Genomic DNA, 20,085 nt, shown 5'->3' on the forward strand with positions numbered 1-20,085 from the left:
TTCGTGTGAGTGTGTGAAACATGTCTTTTACGCCTTTAAAACAGTCCATTTTTTAAGCTCCTGATACGAATTTGTTGTTTTCTAAAATTAGAATGTAAAAGGCGTTTTTAATACTAAATAACAACATGCAGATTGAAGTAAATTTCTGTGAGAAACTATGATGAACACTGCTGGGAATGTCCGAGAGAGTAAGAAGAAGAGGATGGGCTGTAGTGATGACAGATGGTGATATGACCTTTGACAATGTGATAACAGACTTGGGAGGTTGTATTCACTGGAGTGAAACATTCGCGGGACATGGTCACAAAATATCCCAACAACTGGGAAACACTTGTTTTTTTTAAGCCAGCATAGTCTTCTAGGTTACAGCTCAGTGCATAATAAGGGTTACGTGGTGGAGTCTAAGTGGATTACAGACGACTAATTGTCCTTAATGTTTCTGTCGCACACACAAGCTTACAGGGTTTGAGGAAGGAAAACTTTTTTCTCAAGGCAATGTACTTTATTTTTGCCACATGTCTGGGTGAAATTACAAGAATAGTTTATTTAAAATGCAATTATAGAGCAGACAAATAAAGACTGCATGCACTGAAGAGAGTAGCAATTACACCACATTAAAAAGGTTACCTTTTGGGGCGCTGCTTTAGCTCAGTTTGTAGAGCAGGCGGCCCATGTACAGAGGCTGCAGTCATCGACGTACTGATCGCAGGCTCCACTCCCGGTCTGCCAGTTTGGTGCATGTCATCCCCCTCTCTCGACTCCCCACATTTCCTATCTCTCTTCAGCTAACCTATGTAATAAAGACAAAAGACAAAAAAAAATCATCTTTAAAAAAGCTTATTTTTCATGAAGGAGACCTGCTGCACTTAAAGGAGCAGTTTAACCCCTGGAAAAAGCCACTATCAGTCAAAGCTGGTGTTCTTTGTAATCGATAGAAGCAATAATATTTGAAATTGGCGCCATAGCTGTGGAGAAAGTTGTACAAACAGCTCGTGGTGTCGCCCATTCTACAGTACATTCCTACAACACCCAGAATGCACTGCGCCCCTCCCTCTGTAAGGAAAGGCCCAGCGAGAGACGCTGGAGTGAAGTACTACCGTTTTGCTGCAGGCAATGGCTCAGAGACGTACAGAATCCGAAATACGATGAGAATATAACGGTGGGTCATCTAAAAAATCTTCAGTTCTGCAGTCTACATTTCAAACCTGACGATTTTGAACGAGACATGACATCAGAGGCGGGCGTCCTAGATTGAGGAAGTGCAGTTTAGCGAGCTCCCTGGCCTCCACCAGAGTATGCGTTTTACGTAGTCTGGCGGAGGTTTTCCAGGGCCTCCAAGGGCACAAAGCGAACTTGCGTTTAATTCTACCATAATGGCATTAGCTCCCCATAATAGCATGGTAGAACTGAGGTTGAAAATCGGCAAACTGGCCCTTTAAGTTATCAAGCAGGCTCCATTTTTCTCACAAATACAATGTTGAACACAAAACTTCATACTACTCTGTCTTACATGTTCTTTCTAAAGATCACATCAAAGTAGATTGAAGCAGCAGCGTGGGTGTTGTAAAACAAAAACATGTCAATTTTTGTACACAAGATGATCTGCGTGTCTCATTGTTGACATGTTTTGTTCGTTAAAAACATCTCTGCAGTGAAAAACAGGAGCATATTCAGAGTTTTTACAGTAATAAAATCCCTCTTTAAACAAACTCATATTTAGTCTGGTCTGTAAATTTTTAATTCTGCCTAAATAAAAGTTGAAAACCCTCTCTTGTTTCGAAGACAATTAAAGTGAAGTGTTCTTATGAGGAAACTGCCCACTTGTTTCAAGGTGAATTAGCTTCTCTTTGAGCAGGATGTGTGTGAGGGAAACTTCTGAGTCAGAAAATTCAACCCTTTTTGCTTTCTCCTGTCAATAAAGCGCCAGATATGACCTGAATCACTAACTTAACTTTTTAGTATTTTAATTCCGTCCGAAGAGAAAAACACAGGTACTCATTCAGAGTCTTTGTCTAACGTTGTCTCAGAGTACAGCCTTGGCACCACGCTCCATACAGACGGCCAAGGTGATCTCTCACACTGAAGCATTCAATTATGTCTGGCTAAACGGCTCTTGCCTGGCGTCTAGAATGACCAGCAGATTAAATAATAGGACTATCAGAGCCCTCTCTGGAGCAGATGGAAACACAACCTGATACCTGCTTAATGCCCCACCAAGTGCGTGTGCACGCGCTCAAAGGCCACACACATGCATGCATCAAAACAGGGTGTGTGTTTTCACTCATGCCTCATCCATTCATTTGAAACTCGTCTGCATGTTCTTCCCTTGATTGTTGTTATTGCTCAAAAATACAGCACTCGCTATTTCATAGATGAATCATTATAAAGAACTGAAGCTTGGGAACAACAGAGTGCAAGGGGGAGATGAGTTGCACGCTGATCTGATAAACAACGGGTCGGTCAGGGTAACGTTCCCTCCACCCCCTCCCGCAGCAAAAAATAGACAGCATCTGAAACCAAAGTCATTACAGAGCTCAGCTAACAGAGGGAGGGACATAGAGGGAGAGCTGGAGAGAGGAGGAGAGAGAGCCTTTGACAGTACATTAGCAGTTTCCGTGTTCTGACTAAGTGTTCAGGCTGGATCAGGTAGCGGTGTGATACACTACCTGGCTCCTGTGGGCGTGTTAGGCCAAGAGAAATGTTGCACAACGTTGTATAAAGGTGAAACACATTCTAGGATGCCATGACTCCATACGTGAAATTATTATGTCTGAGAATACCTCAAAATATACCTGAAAAGATTCAACATGTCTACCTAAAATAGAATAAGATACTCCTGTTTACAGACATCCAGGCAGGAGATCCAGACAGCTCCGATCAAGCTGGCGTGCTTGACATAGCAAATCAATGCTGTCAGCTGCGTTGCTTTGAAAGATACATTTTGTAAGACATTAAGCGGTGATATATCTCCAAAACGTTTCCATAAATCAGGACGGATCAATAAAGGAGGCTTGTTTTCTGAAATATATGACAGTGTACTCAAACTGTCGCATTCCTAAAACACTCCGAGCTTCAGCTTTAACAAATCATCATATTTACATTCGGCTTTAGTGCGCCGCTCGAACGGCTGCGACATCAAGGGACAGCCATTACTCATGTCGTCGTCCCTGGACGTTAAGTGCACTAGTAGTGGTTGTCGAGAGTGAACACCTGACCCTGAGCGATCACCTCTGAGGCCATGTGTTGCTAATCAGGATCTGATTGCACTTGGAGAAAAGAATCCGAGCACCGAAGAGACGCCGCTTCATACTGTCGGATGTTCTTTTCCCGCGCGCTGATGTTGAGCTGTTATGTTCCCCACCACATAGATATTGTAAACAAATCTCAAAGTGGGTTGTAAAACAGGTAATTAAATTATGTATGCTTGAGTTTTCAGGGAGATTTTGCCCCTCCACCTCCCTTCCCTTCTTTTTTTTCTGGAGGATTTTTTGGCTTGCGATACCTTCACAGCTCTTCATCTCTCCTCCCTGCACTGCAGGTTTCTGGCTGTTTTCCAGAGCTAAAATCAAGTGCTCTCTCGCTTTCTCTCACTCTCTCCGTCTCTCTGTGGTATGAGAGTGTGGCAGTCATGTGCCAAACTAGCCAGCTAGCTTTGGCAGTAATTAGCCACCTGTGTATACTTGCTCATAGCTCTGCAGGCGGACTATAAATATCCATACATTAGAGCACAACTGTACAAAGCACTTCTCCCAGGCAGCTCTAATACACGGATACATTTAATCTCTACAAATCTGCTTTCCTGCAGAGAGAGATGTATAATAATCTGTATTTCTTATTCATGGTCATCCTGAGAAAAGGAGAAAAGTTGGCAACACTTTGGATTATGTCTATCTGTTTCCGCATCTTCCTGCAGTAGACCCTGGCTCTCATACCGCCGTTGTGAAGCAATTAGCCTACTACCACATTTAGTGTATTAATCAGAAAAGCAGTGATACGTTATGCAATACCCATGCAGTCTATTTTAGACAAAGGAACTTGGCTCGGTAGGAAAGCTAATTAAAAGATAAAATCACCTTCTTGTTTGTCCAATTAAAGACTTCTGTCAGATTGGACCCTTGGAATAACTTCATCATGATAACATGAGAAGAGCGGTGAGCGGGAGACTCGCAGCAAGCATCCTGTCCTTGTGTGTTTGTGTGTGCACGTGCGGCTTACAGTACGTGTGCGTGTGTGTGTTTGCGTGTACACATATGCAGACGATTTTGTGTTTCCCAGAGAGAGCGAGTGGAGATGGAAGGGAACCAACGAGACAGAAGGACGGAGACGGAGCGAGGGAGCGAGGGAGCGACAGCTGAACCGGAGATAGAGAGAAATAGGTTAGACGAGGCCAGCAGACGAGGAACAGAGAGAATGAATTAACTGATAAAAAGACACAGCGTGAGAGGTGGTCAGGGGAAGTGGTGGAAAATACGTATCGTGGAGAATGAACGAGGAGAAAGGCGCCACGTGAAATGGTGAGAGAGAATGGCAGGTGGGGAGTGGAGGACTTAGAGGAAGAATAAAATGACGGAGGGAGAAAAGAAGTAAACGTCTGTGTCCATAAATGACCTTGGGCTTTAGCCGGCTGAGCTGATTGGAGATCAGAGATAATAGTGGTAAGGCTGCTGTCGCCACTCGTCTGCAGAAGCACGCACGGGAGCGTGCCCGAACCCTACATATACACAAACTCATGAGCACACACACGCACATTTTCTTCCTAGATGAATACCTCCTTAATAAACCATATGCTTTCAATAAAAATGCTAATTATCTTTACACTGCAGCACAGTCAGGTTAACACTGCGTCTATATGAGGAATAGAAATGGAAAGAGAGAGGGAATAAAGCATCCGACGTACAGAGTCAGAGCTGCTCATGTGATTAAAGAAATGTAGAGAAATTGAGAAGATACGAGCGCAGATATTAATGAATATTTAAACGATTTTTAATGAATGTGAAACTAGACAGGCGAAACATTTTCACAACAGAGCGTTGCTGTTAGTGTTTTTGTTCTGCTATTGTTTTCTAATATTCATTCAAAGCCTCGCTAGGAACAAATGAGCTGTTTTTCGGCTGCAGAAGTAACTATTCAGTAGTGCAGTCTAAGTGGTTTTGCAAATGATCAGTCAAAGATACGGGATAGATAAAAACACGGCGCACCTCTGCAGGATTCAATTATGACAAAAGATGGAGGGAAGATGCTTTCTTGTTGACGTTTTCGGGGAAACAAGGAGATTTTCTGGCAACTTGTCACAGTCCATATTTCCGCTCCTCTTCCTCTTATAGCCACCCTCTGTGCTGAACTAGCTCCAAAGGCTTCTCATCCGTTTCATCATCTTCTAACCTTGAGAAGACCTTTGAACAAAAAAAAATCTCACCGACCTACTCCGGCAAATCCTGCAAGATGAATGAGTGTGATTTGTGAAAAGCTTTCATTTCTAACCCTCGTCATGCAGAATAAAAATAGAGGTGCCTCGAAAAAATATTGCAACGAGGTCACCGACGAAGGCATCCACTAATCTAGTGAAACAACGAGCAGCAACACAAATTGAATGACATTTGTTTGACATTTTGTGCGCCAGTCGGTGCACTTGTTGCCGCCACACTTTTTCATTTTAAATCTATTAGCTGCCGGCAACCTTGAACTCTGCGTGTTTTCCTTTGTGTCTTGGAGGTTCTATAATACGCTCAGGCGGTGTGAAGCCCTTGTTGTTCGGTGTCATTAATCCTCGTCTTCTCAACCAAAATGTGTCTCTTTGTATTGTTTAAATGTGCGTGCGCGAGCCTGCGTGTGTGAGTTTGCTACATCAATATCAGTCTTTCCATCGTGCAACACCGCCCTGCACAGACACACTATCTGCTCTCTTTCCCAGCTTTTCTCACAAGGGAACTGCTTCCTTCCTTGTGGTGAACCATTTTATATCTTCAGCACACACACACACACACACTCGCACACATGCATATGTACACACTTGTTTTAGGTTTAACACGATCTCCTTCCAGAGATTGCTTATTTATCGGGAGTTGTGCTAAGCCGCACTAGTTACCATGCATTTTTCATGAGCAGAGGATTTAATGCTTTCTTGTGTGTGTATGTGTGTGCGTGCATACAACTGTGTGTTTCTGTGCCACATGTGTTTGTATACATCTTGTGGTCGGTGAGGAGTTTCTGCTTTAATGTGTTCAAGAATTTATGCATGTACTGTGCAATATGTAGTGCACTTGCGCTATATATAAACATGTGGCATCCGGAAGTCCTTCCAAATGTTTGTCCTGTGAGGATTCAGCCCGTCTCCTCTCCTCTCCTCTCCTCTCCTCTCGGGGGACCAGTTCCATTCAGCAGGTCTCTAACGGTCTCGAAAGACACAAGGGCACCGTCTGCAGGATTAGGTTTCTGCCATGTTCACATTCCACTCAGTCCCCCTGGGAGCAAGGTGGAATAGAATTCATATGTTTAAGAGTCTCCAAGCAAGTGTGCACATTTCATTGCGGGGCAACATGCGCACCCCTCCGTCGCAGCTCTGAGGATAAAGCTTTGAATATAATAGACAGAGAATTGGTGTTGGGGTTGAGGCAAACCTAGTGCATTCAGTATGCTCCCACCTCCGCACACAGATGATTGCACACTCATACACAGAGTCACACAGAGTAGGTGACGTGCACAAAGCATTTCGCTCACCCACTGTGCTTCAGAAGGCATGTTAATGTGGCGGTTTTGGCTGGTCCACTGAAATGCAATCCCGGTAATCAAATCAATTTTCTGGTTTTCATTGCTCTGTTGCTATTAGCATATATTAAAGAGCTTATTATCTCAGGTCATTTTGTAGCGCTGTATTTTGTGAGGATAAGGACCACAATAGACACTCTGTCGTATCACGTTCTGTGTTCGCTCTCCCTCCTCCTCCTCTCTCTGCCTGCATGGCACGTGTGTGTGTCTGTTCCCCCCATATGTGTGTGACATATGTGAGACGCATTACTGTCAGATAGCCTCCCCGTTGCAGCGCGGTCTCCTCAGACGCTTACGTAATGTTATTACCAATCACACATGGAGAGCATCCTGGCGCTCTCACAAGGTTAGGATGAAATATGAGAACGATTATGGAGATCTGATATTGTATTATCACGATTTCCTTATTATTGCATCATTAATCTATTTTTGTCTCTTGTCTCTTTCTCTCTCTTTTTTTTGTGCCCCCCCCTTCTATGGCCCACGCAGAAGTCGAACAAAAAGGTGAGTCTGTAAAACAAGCACGCCCTCATTCACAAATGCACACATGCGCTCCAAAAAAAATCTGGGGTTGGGTGTCACTTTTTTTGATGCCGGCGCCTGGAGCGTTTTGTACCTCGTGGCAGAATGACATCTCTTTCAAAGTCGCTGCTGCTATTTTAAGACAGCTTGATCTCAGCATATAGAGGCAATTTGGAAACACTGGTTCTCATTAGACACACTCCAGGCCCATATTATTCCATGGTATCGTGTAGAATGTCACTTAACAAACTCTCCACGGGTCGAGCACATTTTTTATGATGAGCCAATGAACAGAGAATTACATTGACATTTGATATTTCAAATGCTTCCCCATGATAGGAAAATGTTGCCAGCGCTTTGAATAGTCAATGAAAATTAAATCAATATTCCCAGCCGTGTCCGTCTGATCTGGAATTGTATTATTGGGGAGAATGGGAAAACCACAATGCACATCTGGACCCGTCTCTTTGCCTGTGTGTGACAACATTCCAGTTAAATTACAAAGGTCCCCACGACTCCGGTCGCACCGGCTTCCCAGAATTTACTACGTCTCCCACATCCCTCATAAAACATGACCCCAGTATTCCAAAATGGGAATACCGAGCGCGGGGTGGGGAATGAATTATCGTAACAATTGCAGAAACAGCAGGCGATAAAAGACGTGTTCAGTTCTACAGTTGGTTGTTCCTGACAGAGACAGAAAGGGAGAGAAGAGAAGAAAGAGCTATGAGACTAATGAGGAGCCGGGGAGGGAGGACGGGAGGGAGGAATGGGAATAGAGGGAAGGAGGGAAGTAGAACAAAATGTGCCATTTTCTCTTTTTCTCTTAGCAATGAGAGCAGGGTATTATCTGTTGAATAGAAGGCATGCTGTTGCCGTGCTTCAGAATGACAGTGACTATACAACATCCAAATCACAACACAGTAAGCCGATCATGTCATCGTCACTCACTGGCGCTTAAGGTTAAGTTAAAACACAATGAAACATTTATGAAAAGAGGCAAACATTTCACAGGCGCTGTAAGCAGATCCACAGAGAATAGTTGACATTTTACAGCCACGCATTATAATGTATCTAATGTGAAAATTGTGCCATTTGTCCCTCAGTGTTTCTCTGCCCCGGCATTCTGCGAGGAGTCTACCAAAGTGAGCATCTTTTTGAGTCCGATCACCAGTCGGGTGCCTGGTGCAAAGACCCCCTGCAGGCCTCAGACAAGATCTACTACATGCCCTGGACACCGTACCGCACAGACACGCTGACAGAGTACTCGTCCAAGGAGGATTTCATCGCAGGGCGTCCCACCACCACCTACAAGCTCCCGCATCGTGTGGATGGGACCGGTTTTGTCGTCTATGACGGCGCGCTGTTCTTCAACAAGGAGCGCACACGCAACATTGTAAAGTTCGACCTGCGCACTCGCATCAAGAGCGGCGAGGCCATCATCGCCAACGCCAACTACCACGACACCTCGCCGTACCGCTGGGGGGGCAAGTCGGACATTGACCTAGCGGTGGACGAGAATGGACTGTGGGTGATCTATGCAACAGAGCAGAACAACGGGCGCATCGTTGTAAGCCAGCTCAACCCGTACACCCTGCGCATCGAAGGCTCATGGGACACCAGCTACGACAAGCGCTCGGCCTCCAACGCTTTCATGATCTGCGGCGTCCTGTACGTGGTCAAAACCGTCTACGAAGACGACGACAACGAAGGGACGGGGAACAAAATCGACTACATGTACAACACCGATAAGAGCAAAGAGATGACGGTCAACATACCGTTCCCTAATTCGTACCAGTACATCGCAGCAGTGGATTACAACCCCAGAGACAACCTGCTGTACGTGTGGAATAACTACCACGTGGTCAAGTACTCGCTGGACTTTGGCAACAATGGTAAGTCCGAACCTCCTTCTCTTTCTCTTTCTTTTTCTTCTTCATGTGTTTTAAGTTCTACACGTTATAACACAAACAAAGATGCAGGTTTGGGCACCTTTGCCCACTAAATTAATGGGACAAGCTGTGATGTGATTTTTTTAATCCTCAGATGAACTACCTTGGCATATTTGTAGTGCTTTTAATATTCATTCATTTCAATATTCATTATGATGAAGGCTTTTTTTTGTTGTGACATAAGGAATACTTACAGCCGCTAATCTTCCTTCAATAATTAATTCTGCAAAATGACTTAAAAAGGAAGGAAAAGAAAATCACCATCTGTGCTGTCACAATTCTCAATTATGACTGTTCCCCCTCCACCACACCCCGTGGTATCTGCATGTCTTCACAATTTCAAACAAACAAACTTTGTCCTGGATAATACGCCAGTTTCATTTAATTATATTCGTGTCTTCAGAGTTGCTTTTTATTTTACGCTTTATTTAACCAAAGAATAACTCCCAAAGACGCCATAAAGCCTGCCTTGATCTCTACCTTTAGAAAAAGATCTCTAATGATGTTATACTGAGCCTTACATACAGTCAATGCCTCTCTCGCCTTTAAACCATTTGCCCGCCGTTTCTTTAGTTCCCCCAGCGTTTTAACAAATCATAATGCACTCCTGGAGATTGAAGTCAGGAGTGTGTGAAGGGAAGAAGGAAGTGATATCGCTTTCGTACAAGACTATTATGTCAATCTGAAGATACTTGAACCTGTGTTTGACTCATTCCTTATATTGTATTTGTTGATGTACCATTCATATGAGGCTGCAGCGAAAGGTTTTCATCACTCACGGAGGCTCAATGCTACAAGTATACACTAATCTGGCAAACTACCGGCAGTTGCCATTACTGCAGTGGCGTCTCCCTACAACGTCTGCGCGTTTGAACGCATGCTGTCCTCAAAAGTGTCAAAATTTTCTACATTTACTGCTACTTTCTGTGTAACTTTACTTTTGAAAACGATGTAAAGGACATCGGGAAGAACCTGTGGAGGCATCGGCTGTTTTAACAGTCGTGACAGACTTTAATTAATTTAATTTTGGGAAAAAAGAGCACAGTACACAAGCATGAACGTCCTGAACAGTCCCTCTGTATGAGACCGGACACTACATAGATTCACTGGCCGTGCAGAGGACTAAGATACTCTTCAGAAGTGAATTGAGAAGATTATAATTATTATATTATTATTACAGTAATTTCAGCTCTCTCTGACTGACCTGGAGATGCATTTTGTTGTTCGCTGCTGACAAAGAATGGATCATAGAATCGAAAGATGAACAGTGCATGGACATTGATTTATTTTCATCCCAGAACACGCATCTGAAACGTGTTCACCCGCGGCTTATTTAGATATATTGTTTATAAGTCACTACAATGATAAATGTTGGGTTATTATTTCAATAAGCTAATTCTTATTTACTGGGCTAATTCTTATTTTGTTCTTTGTGGGGTTAAAAAGAAAAAATATATATATTAGAATACTGATTTTTGCCGTTGATTACCATGGCAACGATTGACACTTTGAAACATCCGGTCAGCCTTAGAAATGATGTTTCGATACCGTTTTTACTTCCCGATACCGATTCCCATACTTAGAATTGGGCACTGGCCAACGCAGTACCCCTCCTGTGCCAGTGCAATTAAAACATAATTATATACCTTAATTGACCCTTCGCTAAGTCCCGCTCCCATTGGTTGCTGTTGCTATGCCTGTCAAGCTTTCGCACCAGCATGTAAATAGTACGGCGTTTCCAACTATAGCAGAGAGATGTTCCAAGAGAAATAATACCAAATTTATGGTAAAATAGATCCCAAATATCAAATAGAAGTAGACAGAAAGGACAACAAAACGCATTTGAAAGCTACATCCAGAATATGATTTGTCAGCGGAGTGTTGAGAAAGAAGAGGACATAAAAATCGAGGCAATGCGAGCGCCAGGCAGCCCATGTCTTACAGGAACAACAATTCTTACACAGCGGGTCAATATTTAGTTTTATTTTAAGCTAATGTTTAGTTATGACTCCCTATAACTTTCATTATCTAATATGTTTCAGCCCGTTGCTAACAAAACTAAACTATCCCACTTTTTCATTTTGTTTGAAGCGCGTCAGGATATTGCTCACACAGTGTGAGCTTGATCCATACACTGGATCTGGATTAGCTTATAATAAATATTCAACCGTCTTTGTTTGCTTATGTGCTAACCCAGCCACTTAGTTAGCGTCTTACCTTGGAGAAAACAAAGGAGTTTTTGTTGATCTTCGATGGATTAAGTTGCAATTTATAATCCATGTCCGACATCTCTCCTCTCGAGTTTTTGGCTAACGAAAGCCTAAAAATATGACACCCGCCTCTCAACATTGAGGAAATCTGTTGTCCGACTTGCAGATTCAACATGCACACCGTTATGGCATCAGAAAGCTTGACAGGCCTCCCGCCCCTAGCGGTTGCTAACGTAGGATTGGACAGCGACCGTTCAAGGGAAGGGCTTAGCGAAGGGTCAGTTTACATGAAACTAATTGATTTTTGGTGGCTAATTGGTTATGATATCCATGCATTGACTGGCATACCCGCTGCTACCCGATGTTCCATTTAAGGCCGTGTTAGAGGCATTATCGGAATAGAAATGCCGTGTTGTCTTTGCTGTGTCTGACCCATTTTTTGTTCCGAGGCGTCATGAATCAAGCTCGCAGTTTGAGTCATTTGGATCAGCCCACAGCCCATTTCTGTGTCCGTCTGTTTCAACTCTGATGTGAGGTTAGAGTCCTCCTGCCCCTCCCTTCCTCCTCTGGATGGAAGGGCTTAGGCCCCTGGAGCCTGAAGGGCTATTTGCCCAACCTAATTGCCTTTCAGCACCTTTCTATGGAGTGGTCAAGGCAGTCTGGCTGCGTGTCTTATTAAATGATGTCTGAATTAATGCATGCTCTTACACGCAGTTAGAAGCGCAGTACAAGGAATTATAGAGAGAGGCAGCGTAAAACTAAGTTTCTACCGATCAGTGTGCGTGTGTGAAGGGAGGCCACGCTGTAAAAAAAAGAGTGTGTATGCGTGTGTTCATGCATGCATAATGATGTGCCTGCCCACGTTGTAAAGTGCTAATGTAGTTACAGTATGAGTTTGTGTTTCTCTATTCATGAGTGTGCATACGTGTTTATTGGTGTTCACTCTGGAGTGTGATCACTCTCATAATGGAGCTCTGGGTGTCTCAGGAGGCTCTAAAGAGGAGATCAATGGGGATTCAATGTGGAGAATGACCTCCAGTGCACAGCAACAAGCCAGACTGCTGACCAGCGGGAGATAAATACATACAATCAATGCTGCCCCACTCCTTTACTCTCCTCCTCGCTGCGCTCCCTCACTCAATGAAGACAAGGAATAAATTAACTGGCTTAACTGCATGATTTTCTCATTCTTCGGGAAAAAGTCGATTCAGTCAAGTTTCACAATTTTTTGACCCCTTTATCTGCCTCTTCATTCCTTTAGATCTCCCTTACACAGGTGTCTTTCTGTGTAGGATCATGATACATTCAGCATATCCTGTGAGGTGACTGTGGTCAAACGTATCCAGCCCTGTTTCTTTTTGTTCCTTCTCCTAAGTCAGTCCAGGAAACAGGCCGAGGAAAGGGGCCATTCCGAGGGTTTCCACTCATTACTGATGTAGCGTAATGCTCGCCCTGCTTTTGTTTCAGCGCATATGGACTTCTCAAACTCCCAAAAAAAAATGAGACAGGAAATGGGCCGTGGAGTTAGAGAAGGCTGAGGTAGGCCACTGAGGTTTTAGTGTAATTGGAGTACAACACAGAAAGCACCAATTACTGTGTTTTGTCTCTCCAACTGGCTCATAAAGCCCGGGCTCTGTGGATGGGCTTCTGCTGCACTGTCACCGTTTGGACGGTTTAAAAGTTTAATCTTCAGTGAGCACATATATCTGTTTAGTTTTATGTTACTTTAGCAAACTCATATACTTCAATACATCATACTATCTTCTATTAATGTACAGTAAGGCTTGGTATAACAACATCAATACATTACAAGGACTCTTTAGTTTATATTTTGAGCAGATATATCTCAAATTTAAGATGTAACTTTGCCAGTTATGTACTACTACTTTTCTTCAGAGTTCTAGCTTTGGTGTTTGTGATGAGACAGGTTAAAGGAGCATTTCGCCCCTCAGTCAAAGCTGGTGTTCTCTGTAATCTATAGAAGAAATAATATTTGAAATTGGCGCCATAGCTGTGGAGAAAGTTGTACAAACAGCTCGTGGTTTCGCCCATTCTACATTCCTACATCACCCAGCGTGCATTGTGCCCCTCCCTCTGAAAGGAACGACCCAGCGAGAGGCGCTGGAGTGAAATACTACCGTTTTCACTGCAGGCAATGGCTATAGAAATACGACGAGAATATACCGGTGGATCGTCATCAGTCTACATTTCAAACCTGACGATTGTGAACGAGACATGACATCGGAGGCGGGCGTCCTAGATTGAGGAAGTGTAGTTTAGCAAGCTCCCTGGCCTCCGCCAGATGACGCGTTTTACGTCGCCTGGCGGAGGTTTTCCAGGGCTCATTGGAGAAGTGGATAGCGTCCTCCAAAGGCACAGAGCCAAATTGCATTTTTTTTCCTACCATAATGGAAACATTAGCTTCCCATGATAGCATGATAGGACTGAGGTTGAAAATTGGCGAACTGGCCCTTTAAGAAAATGGAAAGGTATGAGGAAAAGAATCCCTTAAAAAATACAGTATGGAAAGAAGTATTGAATTTATCCCAGTGTGCAAAAATGTAAATGTCTTGTCAAGCTCAATGTATAACATGAGGTTTGCTTTAAGCGGGAGGAGTAGGAGAAAAAAAGCAAGGTTTAGCTCACCTTAGGCCAAGAGATAATATATAAGATCTACTCCCATGTTTTCCATCACACCGTCGATGCAGAATGCAGCAGAAAAAGGTCTTTTTGAAATGCATATTCTCGCTCCCATGGCGTTTAAGAAGGTAAACTGCCTCCTTACATTTATTGTTTCCTCTTGTCGGTTTGTGTTTCTTCTTGTCTGTTAAATACTCATTCTTTCTCTCCTCGTCTTTCACACAAACACACACACACAATGGCAGGAATCTCATATATCTTTTCTCTTTAACATTTTGTTTTCCTCTGCCGTCCTTATCTCCCGCCTAATCTGCCCTCCTTTTCTGCGCACAATTCTTTTCCCACATCACAAAAGGCTATTTCATGAAGTGTCCTTAGATGTATATATTATAGAGGCCTAGTGCGAGAAAGCCTACACAGAGTCAGAGTCAAAGTCACTTGTCTCTGTATTACCCTTTCCTCCCACCCCACACTCCCCAAACACTCTCTCACTCTCTCTACTGTTCATGGAGTTGTTTCATCATGTCTTCTTACATGCATATTATAGAGGCCTGCCCTACGCAAGCGGCATGGCTCCGATGAAACATTTGAATAATTTATAACCTCCAGTCTGCCTTGCCACACTTTAAAAAGTTTTCCCAACAAAGTCGCAAAATTATTCATGTTATCTGCATCTTCGGGAAGGGAGGGGCGAACAGGAGTAGAAACCAACTAGTACAAACTGCTGTTCCTATATTTTTTTCACCCGTGTTTCACTTCTGTTCATTTCCTTTTCATTTTCTCCTCCTTCTCTGTACTTTCTGTTCTTTCATCTTTGGTTTAAATTCAACATGTTCTAATGTATTCTCCTCTAAGTGCTGTCCCACTTTAGCCCTTTAAGGTGATCATCTACTTAATTTCTCAGGTTCATGTGAGACAATGTGATTGCATATCCTACAGGATAGCACCAGTGCACTGAAATTAGTGCAAAAGGGAAGGTATGTAATTATAAAAGTTTCCTGCACAACCCTGGAGGTATTTTTGTTCTGTCATATAGAGAGAGTGTTAAAGATGTAAAACAGAGTGAGAAAAGAGTACACCGTTTTAAAACTGGTTAACATAATTTATAATAATGACTTACAATGATTACTTGTTAGACTGCAATGTAAGAGCTATTTCCGTAAAATCCAGAATATAAGAGGCAGTCTGTTTCTGGGGGTATACCATAGCTATTTATTGATATAAACATGTCCAAGTTATTCCAACACTATTTCACTTTATTTTCATTTAAAACACATTCAAAACACAAACAAACCTACCATCTGTTTTTTCGCCATGTTGAGTTTGCAATCCTGCTAGCTCCCGGTGCTGTAGCTAACGGTAGCTGGCAGCCTACGGTGACATTGATTGTTATGAGGGTGGCGGCTGCAATGGCGGTCATGACGGTGCATGACCGTGATGCAGCGTTAGCAACAATCAAGTTAGTTTTCCTTGTTAAAACAGCGAGGAAAACAGCACTGCGGCGTATTGTAAATAGTTTAATGCGGAGGTGTGACATCACCCCTTAAAGTTCTAATCTCGAATATTTCACTTTCGTGCTCTTGAGCGTCACTGGGGACAATCGGGAATTATGGGAGCACACATCCCGATTTGACCAGACGTCTACGGTTGGCTCCCTTTGTCTAACTCTTGATTTTCCTCGCTTTACTTTTTAGACTATTTGACGCAGATGAAGGCAAACAGTCTAAAAAGTAAAGCGAGGAAAGGACTGTTTGTTCAGCCATAGTAGATTACTGTTTACTCGCAATGCTTACCGAAACCAGAAGTACAGCCACTTAGCTCCGCCTACCCTCTCTGGCAGACCAAACACTGTTGGTGATGGAAAACGCGTCACTATCTGGACTGATTTTTTCCACGAATGTTGCCACAGACACCCAGTCTGTAATACTGCAAATGCAGCTTTCATCAGCGGGCCATAGGCTCAATCACCATTGTGTTACCTCATTCGGTGAAAGATAGTGACTTAAAAGTCATTTATTTAAATGAAAAAGTTTGAGATTGTTACTTTAACAAGCAGGTAGCTCCATCGTCTGGGTAAAATACTGTAACACAATAACATACCTCTCTCTGCATTTTATACTGGTATAATTGGTCACACAATTTTTTGCATAATTTGAAAACATCTGTCACAGCAGTTCTGTTGCTCAAAATCAGTCACCAACCTTTTGCACAGAAAACTGTGCAGCTTATTTCCCCAGCTTTTAAAATGTGCTGCACAAAACAATCACGAATAGAGAAAAAATAACTGATAACCGTGAATATGAGAAATTGAAAACGTATTCTTCAGACGTGACCTTGCTTTCGATGATTTTAAATGTGCTGAGCAAAATGCAACCATTTTACTGTTGAAAGATACAAAAAAATCCACATGAAAAACTCAATTATTCGATCCATTGTTTACTTCAGCCACATATTAAAAGTGTCAGCAGTGATATACTCAATCTTAATTAGAGAGTAATCAAACGCTGGCATTCTTTGCCAATCTACTGAATACACAGTTATAGGGATGACCTCTATTTGCCACTCTGTCAGTTTACGGAAATCTAAAGGTTGACCTTTGAACTCTTAATGGCTGGAATCACAGTGTTCCATTTCCTTAGGAAGTCAAGCATGGAGTATCTATTGTCTTAACCCCCTCTCCTCTTATTTACACCAACCTCCCCCTCCTCTTAATGGTACGCTCTTTTCCTCTCATCTTTTCTTTTCTCCTCTCTCCTCTGCTCTCCTCTCATCTGCTCTCCTCTCCTCTCCCCTTTTTCCTTCCTTGGCACCAGATTGCAATCAAGCGGCAGGGCTAAGCAGTGCAGGAAATGTTGGAATCAAACTAAAGTGGGGAAGAAAAACAAGAGTTAATGGTTGAAGTGGAGACCCTCTTTCACCAGATCGCTGATTAGGCCAACCATCAGCATTTCTGGCTTTTGTGAGTGTGTGTGTTTATTTGTGTATGTGTGAGTGTGCGTGCTCTCTGTGTGCAAAGCCCTTGACAGACCCGACTGTTCAAACCACTCGAGATAATTCAGCTGTGTAAAAAAGCAAAGCAGGTTTCCTTGTTTATGATTGTCTATAAAACAGTACATTTGAATTTAAAATGTGGTTCCCCCAGTACTTCGTAAAGTAAAGTGTTATTTTGTGTTTAGAAACTAGAATCAGAATATTTAATATTTGTTTCGTTTGATCTGATTTCTAAAATGAAAAAATGTCGAAGTCAAACTTTGCTCCAAAGAAAAAAGAACCCACAATCCTGCAAACCAGCAAGAATGTAATTCAAGCAACACAAACACAAAGTCTTTCACACCTAGTCGACACTCCTGCTGTCAATTTCAGCCTCTCTCCTCCCCGTATTTTACCTTCTGCCTTCTCCCTCCCTGCACTCACTCCCTCCTGGCCAAATAGATTACGACACAGCCGTCTCAGCAGAGACTGAACTATGCCTCGGAGAGTCTGCTGCACCTGTTCCCTGCCTGCAGTGTGTCCTTATCGATTGGATTGCCCCAGCCAGGCCCTCGGCGTGCGTTTGGCCTCCGCACCTCTTCTCTTCTGCCAAAAAGCAGATGCCAAATTAAGCAGGCCCAGCCAGGACAACAGGGTGGAAGGGAAACCCACAGCCACACAGGAAGTAAATACAGGCGAAAGCAATGGGCAGAGTGTGTCACTGTAGCCTTGACACACAGTTCAATTTTTTAAATGTCTACAGAAGTGGCCTACGGATCGGATACAATCTTAATCTCTGAATGATTGGCCATGGTGATGAATTATGGGGGGGGTAAAATATTGAATAGCCCCAGGCTACAGTTCTCATTCTAACACAGTAATAGGATTTTGCTGGATGCCTGCTATATATTCGAACTGCACCTGTCCACCTAGATGTAACATAAATTCAATGCATGTCTGGAATAGGAGAGGACAAAATCTGGATTATTATGAATATGCCGATGATGCCCTCTTTTTTAAACAGGAAAACAACCCCCCCCAACAATTGGCCCGTCCCATTAGCTTTTTGCTTTGAACAAGGGAACTTCCCCTGATGAAGAGAGCCGCATGTAATTGGCAAACTTGCTGCAGGTGTCTCGAAACTCAGCAGGGGGAAGACATGATTATGCAACTAGTAAGCCAACAGGGCTAAGCGGTGATGTGTCTGTCTGTGACACATTAGCTGTGGAACGTGGCGGTGCCTGGCGGCCATTTTGAGGGAGGCTCTATTACTTGAGGTTGTTTTCTATCTGGAAGTATCACTGCTTTGAAGTGCTCCATTCTGTCTTATCAGCATGCTCGAGCCGCTCGCCACGAGCCCTGTGTGTGTGTGTGTGAGTGAGTGTGTGTGTGTTGCATCGCAAGTGGAAAGTAAATTTCTACTTAAGTGTGTGTGTATCTAGATGCATTTGTGTGTGTGAGCTTGGCGCACAACTTAACTGAAAGTGTCTGTACAAGTGAGTGTGTTTGTGTGTGTGCACTTCAGCCATAGGGTAGTGCGTTATCGCAGTATGCAGCCCTATTCACTGTCTGTGCTGCTATCCAACCTAGAAAGCTTTGTGCCCTCCAGATTATCATTTTGCTGTTACCCCTCTGGATTCATCCCTCCCAACTGCTCAGGATGGTGCGTGTGTGTGTGTGTGTGTGTGTGTACGTGTCTGTGTGTGTGCACAAAGTGGCAAGGAGAAAGTAACTTTTCAGGGAACTACAAGAAAGTAATCATCTTGCATATTAAGAGGACGATCCCAGTATAATAGACACTTGGTCTCAGTTCTGTGAAACTTCTGTCTTAATTCAAATCCCTCTTCTCTTTTCCTCTGTTCCACTCGTCCTCTCTCTCACTCTGGCAATTTTCTGATGATGTGGGAAACTTGCCAGGGGAAGTTCATTTTCCCTCTCCTCTCTCTCCCCTCTCCTCCCTTCCTCCTACCTTTTGTGTTGTGGATTTACGATCCCTCTGTTTACCGAGCGAGAAGTCAACAAGAGCATTCTCGGCAACAGAGCAGAGGCAGAGACAGGCTGTCTTCCCCACACAGAAAAACTTCACCGCACACAGTCAAGTACACACACACACACACACACACACATGCACGACTTTCTGCATGTCAGATGATCATGTGCTAGCATCCCAGGCTGACTGACAGCCTCTCTACGACCCCATGAATGTGGTGACAGATAGACAACTCCAGGAACAAGTTTACTGCCTGCCTGCCATTGTCTCACCATCCCCTGGGCTTGCAACGGGTCATGAAAACAAACAATAGAACGGGGTTAAATACAATAGTCAAAAACACTCTCAACATTCCAGCTGCTTTCTATCATAAGTCAGGTCGACTCACTTTATTAAATTATCACATTGAAAAATGAGTTGACCCAAAGTGCTTTACAGTCAAGAAAGGTGGTTAAGAATGGCAATCTGAGGCCTGCTATTTCTCGACAACAGACAGTTGCTATGAAGAACAGACCGTTGCTAGGGATTCGGATCTAATCACACTTTCCGGAGGACTAACTGTCATATCAATCCCGAAAGAAGTCCAGTAAATTTGATGTTGGTCTGTTTACAGAGAGAAAAAAGAAAAGAGACGAAAACAGCAGAGTGAAAGCAATAGAGGTTAAAAGACGCAAAAACTTTAGGCTACGACAGAAAGATCTACAAAACTGAAGATGGCACATGACGTAAACATTAAACCAAAAACAGAATGGGATAGCTCGGTTAGCTCATTTTAATGTGAGTCATAACGGCTAGGTTAGCTCATTTTAATGTGAGTCATAACGGCTAGGTTAGCTCATTTTAATGTGAGTCATAACAGCTAGGTTAGCTCATTTTAATGTGAGTCATAACGGCTAGGTTAGCTCATTTTAATGTGAGTAATAGCAGCTAGGTTAGCTCATTTTAATGTGAGTCATAACGGCTAGGTTAGCTCATTTTAATGTGAGTAATAGCAGCTAGGTTAGCTCATTTTAATGTGAGTCATAACAGCTAGGTT

At 43.2% G+C, this 20,085-nt stretch overlaps 1 protein-coding gene across 1 annotated transcript in view; it reads left to right on the forward strand.

Moving 5' to 3' along the window:
• The window catches only part of adgrl3.1 (adhesion G protein-coupled receptor L3.1), a 127,728-nt gene that overhangs the window by 56,574 nt on the left and 51,069 nt on the right, over positions 1-20,085 (forward strand). Inside the window, exons 5-6 of the mRNA XM_069666737.1 lie at positions 7,255-7,269; positions 8,394-9,182. Coding sequence (XP_069522838.1) covers positions 7,255-7,269; positions 8,394-9,182 — 804 coding nt within the window. The remainder of the gene's footprint in view (positions 1-7,254; positions 7,270-8,393; positions 9,183-20,085) is intronic.

The sequence above is a fragment of the Semicossyphus pulcher genome, unplaced genomic scaffold (assembly GCF_022749685.1).
Source record: "Semicossyphus pulcher isolate SPU_LCO1_2020_fin unplaced genomic scaffold, fSemPul1.0.p SCAF_17, whole genome shotgun sequence".
Taxonomy (NCBI): Eukaryota; Metazoa; Chordata; class Actinopteri; order Labriformes; family Labridae; genus Semicossyphus; species Semicossyphus pulcher.